This window comes from Eschrichtius robustus, chromosome 9 (assembly GCF_028021215.1).
Source record: "Eschrichtius robustus isolate mEscRob2 chromosome 9, mEscRob2.pri, whole genome shotgun sequence".
Classification (NCBI taxonomy): domain Eukaryota; kingdom Metazoa; phylum Chordata; class Mammalia; order Artiodactyla; family Eschrichtiidae; genus Eschrichtius; species Eschrichtius robustus.
Window position 1 is genome coordinate 53,822,746 of NC_090832.1, and position 21,345 is coordinate 53,844,090.

At 43.8% G+C, this 21,345-nt stretch overlaps 1 protein-coding gene across 2 annotated transcripts; it reads right to left on the minus strand.

Moving 5' to 3' along the window:
- Positions 1-434: 434 nt before the first annotated feature.
- On the minus strand, positions 435-21,053 carry PRDM1 (PR/SET domain 1). Of its 2 annotated transcripts, none has more exons than XM_068551000.1 (7): positions 20,861-21,053; positions 18,997-19,245; positions 12,453-12,572; positions 8,438-8,690; positions 2,284-3,389; positions 1,683-1,811; positions 435-1,330 (listed from the first exon to the last, which is right to left on the minus strand). In XM_068551000.1, the coding sequence occupies exons 1-7, from the start codon at positions 20,900-20,902 to the stop codon at positions 758-760; spliced, it is 2,472 nt and encodes an 823-aa protein (XP_068407101.1). In that variant the 5' UTR covers positions 20,903-21,053; the 3' UTR covers positions 435-757. The 2 variants fall into 2 exon arrangements, with proteins under 2 accessions (XP_068407101.1, XP_068407102.1); XM_068551001.1 differs by lacking the exon at positions 20,861-21,053 and adding an exon at positions 19,538-19,672.
- Positions 21,054-21,345: the final 292 nt, after the last annotated feature.

Below are 21,345 nucleotides of genomic sequence, written 5' to 3' on the forward strand. Positions count from 1 at the left end.
TGGTAAATCTGTGATTAGGGGGGAAAATGCTGAACTATCTACAGAAACATACAAGATTCTCTCTTTCTTATTTCTTCTACCAAAGTTATTACTGGGTAATTCTGCACACATACCCCCAAGTTATACAGTGCTGTTCAAATGATACAATCCTATGAATGAACACATCAATTGCCTAACTTTGGCAACACCAAAACCTCATTTTCAAACCATTATTATAGAGGGAGGTCGGCTGACGTAATGTATTTGTTTACTAAATCTTAGGTACTTAAAACAGATGTGCAGAAATTATCTACAAAGAAGAGCCACCAGACAAAAATATAACACTTAACTCAAATTACAAGGAATTCTTCCAGTCACTGTAAACTTTTTTTAATTATTGCTTTTTGAATGATAAATTGTATAATAAATTATGAAGGATTATCATTGAAAAAATAATTATGGCTAGGCAATAGTCTTAGCAATGGGAGGGCTATGCAAACATATCCACACAAATATTCAAAATACACAGGTTCAAATATATAGATGGGGGTGTAAATAAGTATATATAATATGTATATATATTGTCTTTCCCTCATTTATGCCCTGAGATTTCAGTAACTTTGGGGATCCTTCTTTAATTCCAGAGAGGTGAGGGGAAACCATCTGCCGTCAGGAGAGCTTTGCAGAACTGGAATTATGTACAAGCGTTTGCTACAGGCACCCTGACTCGCCAAGTCATAAGTTAAGAAGACAAAACACCTTTTGTTTTCTGCAAATCTTAAGGATCCATTGGTTCGATTGTTTCTTGTTTGACCTTTACAGGTCCCAGAGGTAGTGGGTTGCTGTGAGGCAACTTCAGGAGGGACGGGTCTGTTGACTCGTAGAGGCTACATCCTGAGAGCAGTCCATTCCCCATGTTTCTTTGCAACGACACTTTCAGGCCAGTTTCTTCTTTCTCTTTTCTGACCACGGCCAGAATCTCCTTCTCCACCACAGAGGTCACGTCAACGTTGTCCTCCATGTCCTCCAGCCGGTCGGCATTGTCGCTGATGTCAAACTTCTCGATTTCTTCGTTGATTCTGGTCAGGTCCTCCAGAGGCAGCCCCGTGGCTGGGGCCACAGGACAATACCCCTTCAGGTGGACCTTGAGGCTGCAGAGATGGATGTAGCTCTTGTGGCAGTGGGCACACTTGTGGGGCCGCTCCCGGGTGTGTAGGCGCTTGTGGAGTTTCAGGTGCACAAACTGGGTGAACTTGGCGGGGCACACCTTGCACTGGTAAGGTTTCTCTCCGGAGTGGAGTCGCAGGTGGGTCTTGAGATTGCTGGTGCTGCTAAATCGCTTGTGGCAAACCTGCAGCGTGGGGAAGGGGGCAGGGAAGGGAGGTGGGAGACCAGAAGGTTAAGAGCTGCCAAGTGGAGGGGCACGCTGCCCACCCACACCCAGCAACCTGGGAGGTGAAAAAACTCCCAGCAGTGTTAGGCAAATAGAGCGATGGGAACGCACTGCCCATGGGGTGGTGTTTCCCTTCCAGACCACTGGCCAACCACTGGAAGCTGGTGTGTCATCATCTCAGCTCATCAGCAGCCCAAAGAAGGCAGAATACTTGTGCTGGTTTAAACTATGGGCTATGGGATGATGGGAGGGCGACTCCTGAGACACTGTCTACAAAGGTCGAAAGTTCTACCCAGAAAACACTGCCCACCTGGCATTCATGTGGCTTCTCTCCCGTGTGTACCAGGTAGTGTTTCTGCAGGTGGGCGAGCTGAGTGAAGCCCTTGTTGCAAGTCTGGCATTTGAAAGGCCGTTCTCCGCTGTGCACTCTGAGGTGGACCTGGGAAGAAGCTACACACGTTAGCTCGGCTGTCACTTGGCTGCAAAAGCGAACATTCCCGTGCAAGGACTCGGGCATTTAGGATGCAAACCTCTTAAGGAAAAGCATCAAGGTGAAGTCTTAGAACAAATCAAACCGCGATGTGATTTTTCAGAACACTCTGTTGTGTTGGAGCTAAAGGAACAAAAGTCATAGGCTAAGCAGGGACTCGAAACTGATGTTCTTAGCGCAAACCCCACGTGTTTATCATTCAGAAGACACTCAGGAGAGGGGAAGCAACGTGTCCCAAGCGGTGCAGCCAGAGCAGCAAAGGCAAAGGCAAAAGCAAAGCCGCATCGACCATGCCCAGCCCGGGTCTCACACTGTGGAATGGCAATTTATTACCTGCGGGAGACCAACTAAATTACCCACGCGCGTCGTGCACTCCCGGGGACAGACCCCCGCACCATCGGGCCGCCCACGCCAGGCCTACCTTCAGGTTTGAGAGCTGGCCGAAAGTCTTGGCGCAGACGTTGCACTCGTACTTGATCTTGCCGTTCTGCTTCTTCAGGGGGTAGGGGAGCGTCTTGTAGCCGGTCATGTTCCTTTTGTTCTTGATGAGATTCACGGCCTCGTCGCCGCCGCCAGGGGCCGCCGCGGCCGCTGAGGTAGCTTTGGGCTGCACCACGTGCTCGGCCGTGGCGGCGGTGCCGGCCGTCGGGGACCCGCTGGTGGGGCTGCAGGCCTTGTCCTTCAGGCTGGCGGCCGCCCCGGGGAGGGAGAAGGCACTGTGCGGCGCGGGCACCAGCACCTCCCGGGGGTGCTCGGGCTGCAGCAGGCGGCGCGCCCCCTCCGAGGGCAGCGAGCTGGGGAGGGAGGCGGGCGCCAGCATCGGGGGAGGCAGGCCGCCCCCGCCCAGGAGGCCGCCGTACACGGGGTACAGCCTCGGGAAGAGGCCGAAGCTGCCGAGGCCGTTGATGTTGCCCACGGCGCCCAGGCCGTTGCAGTTCATGCCGTAGGGGGGCAGCAGGAACTTGGGGTAGTGCGCGTTGTAGGAAGGGATGAAGGCGGGCGGCAGGTGCGGGGGCGGCGCGTAGCCGGGGTAGGGGCCCAGCCCCTCGGCGGCGGCGGCGGCGTACGGAGCGTTCAAGTAGGCGTAAGGGTCGCGGTGCTCCTGGGAGCCGGGGGCCCGCGGCGACACGGTGTTCCCGGGGCTGCCGTGCAGGCTCCGGTCCGGGCTGCTGCGCGCCGAGGGGCTGGGCGTCGTGGAGGACGGGATGGGGGAGTGCGCGATGTAGGGCGGCCGCTCCATCCCGTAGGCCAGGGAAGCTTTCAGAAAGTCTTCCGGGAGAGGGGCCCGGATCGGGTACACCACCCGCGGGTAGAAGGGCATCTCGGGGCTCCCATTTTTCCGGAAGTCATCCGCGTCCTTTTCCGAAGTGAGGGGTGAAATGTTGGAGCGGTAGAAGTCCTTCCCTTTGGAGGGGTGGGAGTCCAATTTTAGTATTTCTTTCACGCTGTACTCTCTCTTCGGGACATTCTTTGGGCAAAGTTCATGTTTCTCAGTGCTCTGCTGCTTTGGACGGCTCTGGGTTTGCGCTGAAATAAAGAAAGTGTGATTACTCAGAGGGAGACAGAAAATCGGAGCGACGTTGCCCAGCCCAAGTTGCTCTCTCCTTGAGCAGACCTGAGCCCCAGCTGCCCCAAGAGGGACACCTGGCATCTCAACGCCCACTTATTCTAGAAGGCTCTCGCCACTCCAGTTCCTTCTCAGCAAAACCAGGTCACTGGGGGCATCGATAAAACGAACGGCACCGTTTGTGTTATTTTGTTTCCAATGGTAAAAACCTCATGATAGGACAGTCCTGTTCGACCTAGAGTAGGAGAGCCTCCATGAAAATGGCGTGGAAAAGTACCGGGACGGGGTGTCACAGGTTAATAAAAGTCATTCTCATGTTCACGGTTTACCTAAAGGAAATCAGCACACCCTGCAAACTAGATGTGCAAGATTAAGACTCATTTCAAGTAATAAGCAGTCATCAGTTTTCGCCTCCATTCTTGTTTAATACGAATTTGATAAAACCCTGTTAAAACTGCCTCTCCCAAACAGACAGATTAGCAATGTGATGCCACCCCTTCCCCTCCATTTGCTGACAACACCAGAATTTCACTGAGGCTCTGGTCTAACCAGGCTCCCAGTAATGCTGTCCCCTGGAATCACAAGGCGTGACATAGGCATCACTGCCAAACCACAACTGGCACTTCCTGAGCCAGTTCAATTACTTAGAGCACCAAAGAAAACAGGCAGCAAAGACGACAGCATGTATTCCAAAAGACGGCATATTGTTACTTGGTAAATAGACTGTTTAGGAACAGCAGCAATGAGAGGACAGGCTCTCCAGGCCATCGCCAGCACTGCCCCTCCAAACACACAGAACAAACGATGCCTTCGGGAAGACACCAGCCAGAGCAGGGAAAACCAAACACTCGCTGCTCAGCCTTCCCTGGAAACCACAAGTAAAATACATGCTGCTTAGTCGGAGCTCTGGTTGTTGGAGGGCAACCCCTCCAGCCTGCACACCTGCCGTAGGCGTAGGCATCAGCTGTCGGTGTGTGTAGATGCCAGGAGAGGCAGGGACCTCGTGGCCTTAGCCTCAGAAGAGGACAGGCTTGGGGGACTGGGCTGAAGCCTCTGTACAAGTGTCATTCACTGTCTTTAAAAAAGTCCCTGTTCGATTTAACGGACAAGGAACTCCAGGCTTGATACCTGATAGGTCTAGAAATGAACTCTGTGGAACTCCAGAGTCTGAATTCTTCAAATCCATTCTCTAGACTGACAAGCTTGAGGGATTCGATTCCAGTTTGAGAGCCCCTCAGAGAATGTTATCTCTGCTGGCTGTTATCAGTTACTCCTGGGTGAGCCAGCAGCCCCAGAATAAACACAGCCCAGACACTATCAGGGAAGATGCTGATGGGGGCAGTGATGGAAAGCTTGTTGAGGGAGAGGGATTTCTGAAGCCACTAAACCAAAATAAATAGCCCCTTATCAGGCCAATATCAGTCTTTCAGTGAGGCTCAGCAGGCAGGAAGTTCAAATTGTCACTTTTGTTTTTTAAAGCTGAAATGGTAAAGGAAGAGAGACAACTAAGTTGGAAAGCTGATAGGCAAGGCATCTCACACCCACAGGAGGGAATTTTGAGGTGAAAAACAATGATTTGGAGGCATCCACCGAAAGATGTCACCCTAAAAAAAAATGAAAACACAGAAACTTCACCATCATAACTTTCTGCCATTTTTATGTGGCAAATTACATCTAAGTCTCCTAACTTTCTTCACTGGCTTCAACACTGTCTTGGTTCTAAAATCCAATAAATTAAAGCCATAAGCAAAAAGTTTAAGTCTGTCCGTAGCACTGTCCCTACTATTTATTTAGTCTGGTGTTCTTACTGAGCACCTCCATAATCCGATTATTGAACTACCACAAAGCTAACGACTGGGGACTTCCCTGGTGGTCCAGCGGGAAAGACTCCGCCCTCCCAATGCAGAGGGCCCGGGTTCGATCCCTGGTCGGGAAACTAGATCCCTCATGCATGCCGCAACTAAGAGTCTGCATGCCACAACTAAGAGTCCGCATGCCGCAACTAACACCCGGTGCAGCCAAAATAAAAATTAATCAATTAATTAATTAATTAAAAAAAAAAAACCTTAAAAAAAAAAGCTAACGATTGGGCCAACAAACCAGAAAGTCGGAATTTATAATTTTCTGTGCAAAATACTGAGCACAGTGTGCCTAGCATATAGTAAATCCATGATACATGTTCGATATCTCTTATGCCTTCATAAAAATACATTTATTTCTTATTACAAAACAATATCCGGAGGGCAACGTCAGCCCCCCTCAGGTGTTCTAAGGTGGTGATCATGGAGTCTATGTGAAAAGGTACATTTAAAAAAACCATCCTTCAGCAGCTGAGTAATCAGTGGAGCTGGTGTCATTTCTGACTCTCCCACTCAGCAGCAGCTTGAGTTAACATGAAAAAGAAAATCAAGATCTGTTTTTGTTCTTAAATCTTAAATGGCTGTAGGCGGACGGAGTCATTTCAAGAGTGAACTGCTTCTGAAGGCTCTGAATGGCTTAATTATGCCGACTCACATTTTCGATCTATAATAAGAACCCCCAAGACTACAAGAAAGAACCTAGAAGTTCTGCAGTAGGCAAAACAAAGTCTGTTTTCAACTGAAACTGAGAAAGCAGATTAACATTTAGAAGTCTATAATTTGGTCAACTGTTTTCTAGATGGGTTAGTTAGATAGATTGAAAAAAACTACCAAAAAAACTTGGGAGGGGTAAGAGTTAAACCTGATAGTTCCTATTCCTTTTCTTCGGCTTTTAAAAAATGCCTATTTATGATTTCTGGCTACTTATTTTTCTTTACCTCAGTTTTCTTCAAATCTCTTCCCCTCAAAACTCTACCAGTTGAACTATCACTGCCATTTTAAAGCCCTCACGGAGATTCTGACACAAGCCTCCATTGTGCTTGAAGCATGGAACCCAACACAACTCATGTGAAGACACAATCTACCTATTAGGCCTGATGAAACAGTGGAAATGTTCCTGATCAGCATCTCAATCATCAGTTACCACACCTAAGACAACTGGTTTCACAAGGCAACTGGAGTCTTGGCTTATTGTGACCGCCTATTGTTAACTCTCATTCTTTACTACGAATACTGGACAATGAATGGGTACCTGAAAATGTTAAACCACCATTTAGAAAAAATTCTGCGTAAACAGAAAGGGATATTTGAGGGAACAAAGGTGTCATTTCATAGTATACGTGACAGTTGCTTCTGAACACAAAGAATAAGCATTTGAATAAATGCAAGGCCTTTTAAGACCTTTCTTTGACTGGCAGGAGGTAAGGGATGTATGTGAGAAAACTTCTTTGTGGTTGGAGCAAAGTCACCAGGGTGGGTCATCTCAAATGGAGTTACTGTTCAAAAAAAAAAAAAAAAAAAAAATCAAAGTCTTTTTCTGAATCCGTGAATGATGAAGCTCAAGGAATGGGAGGAGACCCTCAAGAGGAAGTGACCGGCTATGCTGAGAAAGTCAGGAGGAAGCAGCACATCTTCCTGGGAGATGTCCTGCCAGAATATAAGTTGCCTTTTACCACTGGGCCTGGCACCTACAGGTGGTAAAACAGCTGAAGGGCTCCTGGGATGCTTGGCACTAGTGACATGATGGAGACTCTTGGAAGCGCTAAAGAGAGATAAGGGAAAAGGACCGCCACCATTGGCCAGGACCTGATTATACCCACCATGCTCAAGCTGAAAGCCAATTTGTTTCCAACTATTCTAAGACTTCTTCCTGAAGCTCAAGGTGCACTATATGTGTGTATGTAAGGACCACAAACACAAATTTAAAGATGATCTTATGGTGGAGGTCCTTAAGCTTTTATAGCCCCAGCTTTTCAGAAAACTGCAAATATAGTCTTGGGATCACAGGGAGAGCAAAAGTAAACGAGACAGTGTGGGATGAGCACCAAATAGCTATAGAATTGGATTATACCTGACTAGGATAAATAATTGGTCCTAAAGTTTAAGTCAAATTCTAATTTATGTTAATATTAACATTCATCTCAAAGGGCAAAGTGTGAACTAAAACAATTTAGCCTCCAGATAAAGCAAGTGGGACAGCATATGGACGATTGATGAATCTGGGTAAAGGGTCTCTGGGAATTCTTTGTACTGTTCTTGCAACTTCTCCTTAGGTTGGAAATGAGATCAAAACAAAAGGTTACAAAAATTTCAGAATTTAGAGGCCAAAACTTTTAAACCAGAAGGAGCTGATTTAAAAAACTGCTTTAAAACTTAGCAGTCTGAGAATATACAACTGTAGTTACAACAGGTTGGAATTTTATGGTAAATCTTAAATCATTCATAGAGATCACTTGAGAATGACTAAAATGAAGTAGGGTTTTGCGGAGAGGTCATGATAGCCAACTTTAAGCAAATAAAAAAGTAAAAGCTTGCAAACCTAAGGAACTGAGAATTTGTTAAGATAAAGTGATAGGTGGTTACTGTAATACTCATCAGGAGATCAGATAATTAGGTTTTTACCATTAGGAAGGAAGCTAAGATATAAAATCTTTAGGGTTATCCATATTCAAATAAGATTTGAAAAATTATAGCTCCGAGCTTTTCTAGAAACAACCTTTTACGTTTCACATCAGACCATAACTTGATAACCAAATGTGCATCTCTACAATATTTCAATGTACATGTTAAGCACTGACAAATTACCACAAACAAGGAACTATACACCTTGCATCCTTGGCATGTCAGAACCAATCTCTATTATACTATAATCCTACCTGCCCCCTTTTGGATAGATTAGCATTGAACATATATTCCTTCCTGTAACTTTCTGAACATTCAAAGTAGCTCTTAGTATTTTTTAAATGATCAAGTTTCATTACAGGGAATAGAGACTAAAAAAAGCTGTTTTCCTGTTCCCAGTCCCTAGTTTGAGCCACCTACTTGGACCATCAGATGAAGCCATGTAATTAAACAACATGTTATTAGCGCAAAGGGGCAGAACTGACATTACTGGCATTTCTAATTTTTTTGTTCTGTAATCCACTTACTGAGATTCATCATTGTCAGCTCTCCAGGATAAGGGTAGTGAAGCCTTTCCGCAAAGTCCCGGCAATACCACACAAGAAGCTCCTGGTTGGCGGGGATGGGCTTAATGGTGTAGAAGTAGATGTTCATGCCGTTCTGACAGGCGGCCAGGTTCTGCTCCCGGGCAGAGTGTGCTGGGTTCACGTAGCGCAGCCAGTTGCTCTTCTCCTCATTAAAGCCATCGATGAAGTGGTGAAGCTCCCCTCGGGAATAGATCTGCCCAAAAGAGAAGACGGACATGGAAAAGAAAGCCCCAAAGCAACGAAAAGCTTCCCTGGCACCTCTGAGAATAAACCCAGCAAATACCGGGTTTGATTTCTGGTCCCTTATTGCCTGGTTAGAAAAGGAAATCAGTTTAGCCGGAGTTGTCTTGAATCGGCAGAAATAAGGGCAGAAACAGGGACGGCACACTTTGTCAGTTACCTTTTCCATTTCAGTTTTAGTGTCTTTTCACTTCTGGGGAAAACTAACAGGAAAAGTAACAGAAGAGTGAAACACAAGATTTCATTTAAGGAGCTGCCTCAGAAGGACTAAACAACCACCGAGTACTGTTTCTGCTACCACAGTGAATGGCACACAGGCGATGCCACTAACTTGAGTTGCGATCACGCAGACTTTTAATGCTTTGAGTCACTGGGTATTAGACCAGCCCGACTGAGTACGTCAAACCGAGTCTCTCAACTTTTTCTATGGCCTCTGTACTTGCCGTTTCCTACACCCCCGCCCAAGGCTTAAACTATGCAAACATCCTCCACCCCCAAGCCTCCAAGTCCAGCAGTAACACTTGTTCATATGAATACTTGGAAGCTTGCCTTTTTGTGGAAATGCTGGGTGAGGCCAAGGTGAACTTCACCTGCCATAACAAAGTGAACACTGGGACAGAAGCCAGCATCAGACAGTCTACTGAGAAGCCACTTTTCCTCTTGATAAATGTGTTCGGCCTTGCACTTTTCTTCCAAGGCAGAGGAGGGGAGAGGGAACCCTCTTATCCGTGAGGAGGTTGGGCTAAAACACCACTCACAGAGCCATACGGTTCGTGTTTTTGGTAAAAGAACAGAAAGAAACCATGTTGTTCTTTAAAGGCAATGCAAAATGAAGAATTCAAAGTCTGCCCTAGAGTAATACTGCTTTTGGTTAACAGATACCCTCAGGCCACTCGGTAAAAAGGTAGAGGTAAGAATAGGAAAAATTAAAGTATACATTCTTACTGAAACTTTATAAACAAACGCCTTACCCTTCCACAGAAAGTTTCTCTCTTTCCCTCTTTTTTAAGATGTACCCAACTCGTCTTCAGACTTAAGAGATCCTTACATATATATAAGAAATACCTGGTTACCTGCAACTTAGAGGTTCCAAGTCATAGGGCCTGGTTCATAGCAGAAGTTTTGCTCTAACCGGACAGCAGGTTATTGCTTTGTTCTTAGTCACATGCTATGTTAGTCTCTAAAGTGTTTCTGTATTTCGCTCAAATGTTATCAGACAAAAAGGAACTCTGTCCCTTTAACACGGGCAGTAAACACCAGAATCACTTTCTTTTAAGAGTAACTTCCTGTAAATTGTGAAGGGGGAAATACATGTGGCTTCATCAAAGCAGCTTGTGAGAGCTTTTGCGGTGTGTTTTGTTAAGAGAAAATGGAACAAGGCCGGGTGAATTCTGCTATCAAGAGGGGTTTTCAAGTTTGTTTACTCTGATGTGCAAACTTCCAGGAACACGGGGTTCCATCGCTCTTGCACTCTTCGCTGGGCGGAAACTGCTTTCTAAAGCTACGGGTATGTTGATTCCAGTCAGCCTTCCACGGACTACAATTTACTGTATCCTCATTTAAAAACAGAAATGTCGATGCCATGAAGTCTTACACACACACACACACACGCACCCACACCCACAAGAAAATAAAATAATGATACGTCAGATGAACACTGCTCCCTATCACCCTCACTACATTTCCATATATTATCAAGAAGATTAAAAACGTGCTGACTCATAGCACAGTTACAAGAAATGTCACTGGTTTCTCAACTTGAACATCCCTTCTCTTCTTTGACTGTGTAATTTGCATGAAACTTTTTCTTTCCTCACAACAGATGTTCATATTCCTGCCAGCAAAATCAGGATGCTTTTAGCAACATGTGGGAAGTTATCTCCTACAATATCCTTTGCATGTGAAGGACCGACTTCAATAAATCCTCCCAAGGAAAGCATTTCAGCTACTTAGAGTGAATCTTCAATGAACCAGGGAACTGGGACAGAGATAGGAGGTTCTTAAATATTTCTTGTCATTTTTTTCAAAAGGATCATGAATTAACGAGACTTATGCTGGATTTTCTTAATTCCGACCTTCAGCTCCAAGAATTACACGTGTCTATGGCTCACTTCTGAGAAGACCTTATTGGCAGTAAAGGGAAAAATGAACTCGCTTACATTTTGCCCATTATTAGTCAGCTATTAAATATATTTTAAGCATGACTAATTATTAAATAAAAATTGTGAGCACAGAACTCAAAGTGAAAAATTCTCAGTGATCTCTTTTGTTTGGAAAATAGTAAAATACATTTCTTAAAACACAAAACTTCCCAGATTAAAAAAAAAAAAAGCTTGTTTCTTAGGAACAGCTTCTGAGTGATCCCCAAATAGAAGTCTTTTATAAATATACTCGTCCAAATGATATAAGCATTCTAGGTAAATCTGGCCAGAGTAAGTATAATACAATTTTTGTTGCTACCATGCAGCTGTTTCTTAACAGAATTTTAGTAACAGTTTCCCAGTAATCATGTACATTTTATGCAAGTATGTATATAAAAAATTGCTTTTAAATTTAGTAAACGTAGCTTTATTTTCTAATTGAGGAAACCAAGTATCCCAGAGAGATCTATGGGAAAATGGAAAGCAGTCCAATTTTTTCTCTGTTCACCCTAATCCAGGGTCTTTTACTCAAAGATTCCATCTAATTAGTTCACCTGTGAGGTCCTTTTTTATTTTTAAAATTAATTAATTAATTATTTTTTTATTTTTGGCTGTGTTGGGTCTTCCTTGCTGCGTGCGCTTTCTCTAGTTGCGGCGAGTGGGGGCTACTCTTCGTTGTAGTGTGCGGGATTCTCATTGCAGTGGCTTCTCTTTGTTGCGGAGCACGGGCTCTAGGTGCATGGGCTTCAGTAGTTGTGGCACACGGGCTCTACAGAGCGCAGGCTCAGTAGTTGTGGTGCACGGGCTTAGTTGCTCTGCGGCATGTGGGATCTTCCCAGATCAGGGCTCGAACCCGTGTCTCCTGCATTGGCAGGCGGATTCTTAACCACTGCGCCACCAGGGAAGTCCTGTGAGATCCCTTCTAACTGTGATATTCCAAAGGAAATTGTATTGGCCAGACTCTTTGGATGTTAAAGGAAAGTTTATCATCCCGAATGATTATAAGCATTTCCCTTACGCTATGGGAGTAACTTACGTACTGTCAAACCCAATAGTTTCATGGTACAGGTGCATTGAAACAGGACGAGTCTTGTGGTCCATCTCCATTCCCCTAGTACCATCTTCTACCCATCCTTCCTTAAAGGCATTTATTTTCGAGGTAATTCATTTATGATTACTTGTCCATTCAATTAAAGTTAAGTCAGCAAGAAATCAACAAGGGGTGAAATCTAAGGCTTGGTGACTCATTACTACTTCCTTGCACAGAAATGCAAATGAACTTACCCTTGAAGCAAGCAGCAAACTGTTTCCTTTCATCACAAAGCTCTTATGAATTGCAAAAATTAAGATTCACATATAGACCATCTCTCCATCCCTAACCACCTACAGGCTGTGTTTCCCAGGCCAAACATTTAACCAGGCTCATCACGATTGCTTAGAATTCCCTATGTCCATGGGGACCCTGAATACTTGTGGGGAGCCCCAGGACACGTTGAAAAAGGAAGTGACCCAGCAATTTTAGTTTCATTTTTTCCCCTAATACTTAATGAGTCTGGAAAAATTTCCCTACTTACCCGCCAAAAATATTTCCTGTTGGCGTTCTTGGGAACTGTATCATTGGTGTAGATTTCACCTATTAGAGGTCCAAAACGTGTCCCCTTTGGTATGTATTCTTTACTCACCACTCCAATAACCTAAAGGGGGTAAAACATATGAAACAATGAGTTCAACTGTAAAATATTCATTGATCTTTTCATTTCAATGAACTGAATTGTCAAATGGTAATATAACCAACAATGATGAAATTGTACTATGGAGAGCAGGCATTAATGGTGCCTACATAATTAACAACGAGCTTGACTTTTGGGGAAGACCATCTTTTAAACTCGCAGATCATAAGCAAATACATAACCAAGTATAAAACAGTCTAATTCTCTGGTGACTGAGGGTCCTCTATTTTACTTTAATTAATACTTTTTATGCGAGAACGGAGAGGGTAACCATTCCATTTTAGAACGAGTTTCAGATACTGCAGAATTAGACAGTCAAGGTTAGACCACTTCAGCCCGCTCCTAGTTTCCTATTTCTTCTTCTCCCTCAAGCCATAAACACAGTGTGCTTAAGGGGAATAAAATAGTTTTAACCTCAGAAACCAAAATAATGTTCTTTGGTTGTTCCACAAAGGCCTAAGGAACCAGAAACAAAACATATTATATTTTTTTTCATTCCAGAGGAGGGTTTTTTTTTTCTTCTTCTTATAACTTGTAAGTTCTCTTTAATAGAAGGGAATTCTTTCAAGTAACTTTGTTCTTCTCTAGCATCTTCTGCTCATCAGTGGTCAAAAGTCTTCCTTTGAAGTGGAATTTATACCGAGGAGAGCTGTGGGTTCTAAGATCTGAGGAAATGACCTTCTCAGACTTGGATGGATCACACATTTTGACTTTGTAGGGCCTTGCTAAAGAAACATGTTAACTATACCAGTTCCTCCTTGATCGTAAATTTCTTTTGGGGGGGGGGGGGTGGGTTTGAAAAAAAAAGTCACCAACCAGGAATCAGGAAGCAATTCAAAAGAACTCCTTCTCTGTAATAGTCCCTTAGGACATTTTGCAGTACATTTTGTTTTGGTTTTTATTCACTCACTTTCCTCTTTTCATTTTCTTTTTGCTCCAAACAGCCTACAAACCACTTACTGAATACCTCACTGATACGGACCAAGAAGGGAGGTAAAACGTATTTATTTCCAGTTTTTATTATCCCTGGTGGCTCCTTTATAATTGTGTACCTGAAATGGTAAGGCCCAAATACATGAAGCAATAAATGTCTACAGTGGAATCTAAGATTTTGGTTATGATATACACTGACACCTCACTAATCTCATCAATAATTTGTTTCTGTTTAAATGAATATGGAATAAGCATACCTACATGCTTGTGACAGACTAGGCTTTCTCATGTACGTGACTTAAAGAATTAATTTAAAAAAATTTAGTATTCAATATACAAGCCAATGGAGCATACCCAGACTGGAAAAACAGAAAAAAAGAAAATTTCCTATACCTAACACAAGTTGAAACAAGGTTGGTGAGCTAGTGTTATTTTTGGCCCGTTATGAATTTCTGGCAAGAGCTGAAAAAAGCAGATGTTCATTTCATCCTCCTCCTCTGCCTCATTTACATCTATCTGCCCTTTCAATAACAGTTCATCGTTATTGGTATATGTTGGCAGTATAGCTCTGGGGGACAGGAGTACTTCAGAACAGTCTTGAGATAAAAATACATCCTAAAGCTTAAGTAGACTTACTTATTCAGAGGCTCATTGTTTATGATATATTATTGAAAGTAATTAATTTGAAAAATGCATGGAATTGGCTTCTATGACGCAAATCATTTGGCATTCATATCTGAGTGATTATTCCATAATATTAAAATGACAAACAGGAAAAACAAATAATGTCATTTGTTGGTGAGCCAATAATTAGCAGTTGATATTTTCAACATATCCACTTTAAAGCAGTAATTTTAAAAAAGGTACTCAACTGGTTTATCAACCTTGTTTTAAATTATAGTCTCTTGCAGACAGTGTCTTGGGGGTCAGAGCTTGATTACCAACAAGTAGCATGACATTGGGGCCAGGGTTTTTCTTCTGAATTGCCATTCTTTTAACCAATGGGCTTCGTGGTATTCAGCTATCAATCTTACACTAAGAACCATACACCATTTTCTTACGGTCCAGAAGAAGTCAAGTAGCATTTTGTTCCCACAAAGGAATCTGCAGTAGACATAAGCCACCTGACACCTTTGAGCACAGCTATAGGCAAGTCACTGGGGAAGCTGTATGACAGCACTGGAAGTAGCTCTTGCCATCGATAACCTTACAAATGAAACTCAGCGGGCCAGACAGGAGAATAATTTGTTAGGAAAGGGAGGTCTGTGAAAATCCTCAAGTCCCAAACAAATAAAAAGAGCTTCAATATTAGATTATCTTTGCAAGTGAGACAGAACCCTAATATTTTAAGCTGTGTGATGCACAGAGCTTTGGGTACATATAAACTCACACATATGAATAAATAGAGACAGAAAATCATAGAATTTCAAGGTTGGAAGGAACGGTGTAGCTTATATACCATCTCTATCCGTTCCCAGTCCAGCACCCTATCTCACAATCAGCACCTTCACCTCAAATCCATGTCTGAGACATTATTCAAAGAGCACATAAGAGCTGCAACTCTAAGATTCTAATTCTAAGTAAGATTCCAGTGCTCAGCCAGGTAACCGGAGTGGGGATCGGAACCAGGGTAGTTTTTCGTGGGAAGTGGGAGACCAAGTCATACTTCTCCCTCTGGCCCTGGAAAGATCCAGATGTGAATCTTAGCCAACAAAGTTCTATCCTTGGAGCTAGCCTATGATACAGGGGAACCCGGTATGTGCCTTGAATTTCCCAGAGCTAAAAAGACTAAGAATGTGTTCACCTAGTTCAGGAAGGAAGCTTCACTGGAACTGACCAGGGTCCTAAAGCATCCCCGCTGGGCACGGACTGCTGTGTGCCTCCCATAAACCCACCAGCGAGAGGACACTGGCCTCAACACTTCCCCGCCTGCCTGCTCCTCCCCACTGTGTGTTACGTGTGGGGCTGACCCCTTCAGACCTGTCAGTGGCCTCAGTTACAGAACATACCCTGAAGTCCAAGGCTTGCAGACAAAAAACAGGGCTTGTTTTCCATTTTACAAAATGAAGATGTCACAACTTAGTACAGGTGGACTAGGGGTGCTGAATGAAAGTCTGATAGTAAGGAGAATAAATGTGCTTTTTTTTTTTTTTTTTTGAAAGCAAATTCCCTCTTTAGAATATATGAATACACATGCATCGCAGTGAGTTTCAAGCAGAAACATCATTCAGGTCTAAATGTGGTATAAGCATCCTCACCCCAAATTATATTAATATCATTTAAATTACTAGCTACCTCTTCCCCTCTCTCTCCATAAAAATGACTCATTCGATTAAAATTCTATTTTGAATACAAGGATAGTTGCATTGAGATGACTAGAGCTCTGTAGTGGATCAAGACTTCAGCCTGTACTTCACCCCATTTTTTAAAAAACGGGGTGGAGTGGATAGCCATGTTTTAGGAAAGTTTCCTTCTTAATTATCTTCATATAAAAGGAAATGCGGCAATGCCTGGGTACATGGTCTCCACAATAAAAGGCAGCATGAAGAGGGAATGGCACTTATGGCAAGATACTTTTTAGAGATGGCTTAATAATGGACTTCAGTGAAAATGGACACTGAGTCCCCATCTTCGGCCTGACGTTTCACTGCCACACAACTCTGGAGGTCAGGCTCAGAGCCACAGAGCCTCTGAATTCAACACAAGCAACCTCAGTACAGGCTCCTGCTTCCAGAACAGAAGTGTTTAAATCGATCTTTCTGTATTCAAGTATTCACAGAAGACTATTTCAGGAGGTCAAGGGGAAAATCCCCCTAAAAGAATAACCCAGCAGTTTAAAAAGTTTTAAAAGTTTTTTGAATAGTATGTCTATATTTGGTTTGAGTTCTGGAAATAGGAAGTAAGAACAGCCTCATTAAAGGTGCAGAATGATTCTAAACCAAATCTAAAAATGAGGGTCAAGATCAGAAATATGGTTTGTATGTTTTGTTTTTAAACCAAAAAGAAAAAAGGTGCTGACACGTAGCACAAATTCATAATGAAAAATGGTCTTGCTAAAAAAAAAAAATCCCCAGGATGTCAGCACATCAGTACATAATGCAACATCTTCTGCTACTTAAATGAAAACATTTAAAGAAGGGCAAGATAAATCAGTCAGATGAAAACTACATGTACAAAGGCTTTTTTCCTCTTTCCACGACTTGTGGGACTGAAAGAACTAACTGAATGATGATAATGTAAACATTTCACCCATCCTGAAGATTTCTGTTCTAGAACTGGTGTGCAGCTCTCCTATTCTCAATGGCTCAATTCCACGGTTCTCTTTCACCACCTGGAGGGACCTCTCCTTCCCCAAAGTGCAAAAAGGAAGGAGGGAGAAACAGAATAACAGGTACACATTCCAGAGAGAGCTTAAGACAGTATTACATTTAAGTTGGTTTCCTGGTTGCTCTTATGATGAGGGACACTACAGATATACCGCTCTCTTCAAGCATTTCTAGGGGAAAATAGAATAAGAGAAACCTGATCTCTTATTAGGTTCGTTTTGAAGGACCCTCCTTAGGAATACAGGCACTGTATGCTTTTTGGGTGCTGAATACATGAAATAGGGAGTTACACATTCAGAGAAAAAAACACCAAACAAGCTTAATAAATGATCGTCCTGAAGTTATGTTAAGACGATAAATAAAACCACAGTGACACCAAGAGGGGCCAGTGTAGCACAATCAAGTAGCATTGGTTGGGGAAGTCTGAAGAACTTTGCTCCAAGTCCTGGCTCTGGCTCTAAGTATATACCTTAAGTAAGTGACTATCTTTCTGAACCTTGGACTAAGGGCATTATTCTATTTAGCTATGATTTTACATAGAATGATGAAAATTGAAAAACTTAAGCTAAGAGCTGAACTGAGGGTAAGAACACTACAGAACTAAAAGGCAAGGCTGACCCACAGAATGGAGGTCTTGATTTCAATCCCAAGGGGCTGGATGGGGCAACACAGCACAATTGAAACCTGGGAACAGATCAATATTTGGTCAAATTTGATATGGGAAAAAATGCTACACCTTACAAAGCCACAGCCAAACCTTAAATACCCAAACAAATCCTACACTGATTCCATGGGCCACATATTAAGAGACCTTCTATAGAGAAGGGCATTACTTTCAGAAAGAGGTGTAATTAAGGCCGATCTCTGGCGTGAAATTTTTGGTATTGTTCACATAAAAATACAATTTAAATTTTGCTTTTTATGAAATCAGCCTCCTCTCTCCCAGCAGGAAAAAAGAAAAAAAGAAAAAAAAAAAAAGTTGAGCTTTGATGAAACCCAAAGCAGAGTTGCTCTATTTAATTTTAGACAGCTGTGTCACCCCCTCACCAAAAACACTGAACTCAGATACACAAACAGGAAAGAGACAAAGTATTTCCCAAACCGGCTCTCAACTCCTTCAAATGCTGTTCCTTAGGGAAGGAGGAAAGTGATTTGACATGGTTGTAATGAATAGTCCCAGTATAGAATTCTGGGCTCCTACAGCAAATGACCCCCTTTTCGCGACTTTCTGAAGGCAGTGATAGGACAGACGGTGACCTGTGGGAATGGTTGTGATGGCAGGGCTGTGGAGGGGTGGATTCCTCCAGCTCAGCCCGGCAGGCAGTAGACCAATGAGAGCAGCTGCAGTAGCTGAATTCTCAAAACAAGAGGTGGTTCTGCAAGTTATTTCACAGCCAAACATTACGCCTAGCTACAATCATTATAGAAAAGGGTAAACACAAATCCTTTGCTCATTCCAAGTTTGGGTTTTCAGCCCCTTTGAAACAACAAAGGGTGTACCCACTTCAGAGGCCAAGAAGAAATTGGCCTGCCAGCCCGGTCAGAGCAAAGGAGCTGCCACAGATAAACAGGGGTTAGCTCTGATGTCATCCGGACAGAGGGCACTTTTACATGAAACTCTTCTCGGTTTATACCATCACTTCAGTTCATAAACACGTCAAGGTTTTGAGAATAATTTCAGAAACCCAGCTAATAAAGCTGGCTCGTTAAAAAAGTAAATAAAGCCATCTCATGACCAAAAAGAGACAAAAGAAACATGTCAAACATTTTTTCTAAGAAAAAGTTTCTCTCCCTCAAAAGCTAGTATACTGGGGGACGAGGGCCAGAATAGCCAGAAAACTTTCTCAAAGCTGCTGACAATTTCACCCACCCCATGCTGCAATTCGGCTTTTCCAAGACATGTCAACTTGCCAAAAGATTTCAGTTTACTAATTCGTATGGAACAGTCGAGAGCTGGAGGAATAAGAAGGGATGGACTTAGGGTAAGAGAAAGCAATGAAAGAAGTGAATTAAGTGATCAGTTATTTACTGATACTTACAGATTCTCACAGACATACGAGGCCTCAAGGGCAAGTAGGGAGATTTGGCGTCAGGTGCCAATCTTCTTCAGCAAGAAACCAGAGGCTTACCTCTTTGCTGTTTGTGGCATATTTGAAAAGCAGATTCCTCGGTAAGGATGCCTCTGCCTGAACCGAAGCGCCTCCTTCGGTGCCAGAATCCCAGGGGTGGTCGTTCACAATGTATGTACACTTCTCCTCAAACTCAGCCTCTGTCCACAGAGTCATGTCCGCGTCCTCCATGTCCATTTTCATGGTCCCCTCAGTCCCCTCTGCCAACCCTGGAACCTTCACAGCACTGGAGTTACACTTAGGGGCAGCCTGGAAGAGAAAGGAAAGGCCTTTAATCCCCATTGTCCTGTGGCTCCTCCGAGAGAGGCTATGACTAATACAGTCGTCTGAAGACTTTAAAAGCAGATGCAGAGTGCTTGGTACAGTTGAGTAAGAGCCAGAAAGCCGTAGAAAGATTGCCTTGGAGAAGCAAGGTTTTTAAATGCTATCCTTAGTCAAAAAAAAAAAAAAAAAAAAAGTGTGGCAACCACATTGGGGGACAAAGTGAAAAAAAGAAAAAAGGAAAAGAAAAGAACCATCTCCAAACAATCCCTGGCTTTACCTCTCACGGCAGAAAAACGGTGGGGGCGCCTAGTCCTCTGTCCCAGGACGCCTGGGGTCATGGCCGCCAGACCCTCAGCGCTGTGGAAAAGCTGCCTCAGAAAAGTGTCACAAACAAGGAGAGGAAGAGGAAGGAGCTCTGTCTGCCTCTGAATGAAGCTAAAAATGGAAAGCGCGTGTGGTGCAGGAGCGGAACCCAGCCTGCCTTTTCCAAATGGGGAAGACTGAACTTTCCCACCAGCTCCCAACTCAAAACAACTTTCAAAACAACTCGCTCCCCCCGCTCTGCAGCGCGATCTCTTTCATCCTCTCACAGGGAAGGCTGAAAAGGGCTGCATCCTGCCAGCATCACTGAGCTGCAGCTTTTCCGAGATCATTTGGACCATAGGAAAAGAGAAGGAAAGATGGGGGCGGAAGGGGGGGGGCAACTCCCCGCAGTTTCTTTTGACTGTGGGCATCTGACGCCAAATTGAAAAAGTAAAAACAAAACATAAAACTGTTCAATAGAATTCCCTGGAGAGAATTCCTTTAGGAGCCCTCAGCTACAAATAGCACTTTCCATTTAAATCTGAAAGTGTACGAATTCCCAGAAGTCACTGATGGGCTACAGTTTACTGTAACTAAAGTTATAACAAATACAGAAGGCTCAGAAGACAAGCTCTGCTTCCACTCATAAACTGATAAGGGTATTCCCGCAAATCCCCCCTCACACGCAGGAAAAGTGCTTTCCAAAGAGAGAGAGAAAAAAAAAGGTAAACAACGTCTGCAGTGTTTTCGCATACAGACGGGTTGGGGAAGAAGTAGGAACGTGGGTATCATTTCCATGTAAGAACATGTCCTTGTTAGAATGTAAACATAACACTGTCCAAGTCCTTCAGGGTGGCTTTTCCATTCTTTTATTTCTTCCCTAAATATGATGCTCTTTAAAAAAAAAAAAAAAAAGTCGGATGCGAAGTTCTTTCCCTCAGCCACGATTTAAAACAAACGTGCTTATTTCTACGTAGTTGCAACATGTACAGTCACGATGCCAAATAAGTGTTAAAATAAAACCAAAATTTAAACTTAAGCCAACGCGGAATAGTTACTTTGTTGGACGGGTGTGGGCGGGAGCCACTACCGAAATTTCAATGAACTGACAATTATGCCTAGAACTGAAAGGGTTAATGATTCATAAGGAAAAAGTCTTATAAATGTTTGACAGTACTAAGCGCCCTAAAGCAGAAGCCCTTCTGGTTTCTACTACGACTACGTTAGCCGAGAGAAAAAAAAAAAAAAAAAGTTTTCAGATCAATTTCAGAATGAAAAACAAGATCAAGTTCCTTACCAAGGTCGTACCCACACGTTTTTCCAAGCAAATATCCAACATCTGAGATAAGTGTCGCTCATGCCTACACAGTCCGCATGTGCTCCGCGTCCCCTCCCGGCGGAGGGCTGGCGCGCAACGCGGCGGTGCCCCTCTCCTCCGGCGGCCGGCGCCCGTGTCCCGACTCCCGGCGCGGACAGGTGCCGCGCTGCCCTGCCTCTCCGCAACACTGGAGGGCCGAGTGTCACGGCAGCACGCTCAGTCTGTGTTAACCCGGCCGGCGGCTCGGCCCTTTCCTCCTCCCTGCCGCAGATTTCCCATTCGTGATTCACTCCTACCAGCCGCCCGAAGTGGGGGCGTGGCCACACCTGGCCGAGCCGTGCAGAGCTCACCCCAGAGCTTCCTCCCTCCGTATCTGAATTTCAACATTTACTTGGAATCTTCTGACTTCCCTTTGAGGGCACTTAACCTCAGCGTTTACTCGGGCTGTATTGTATTCTAAAGAC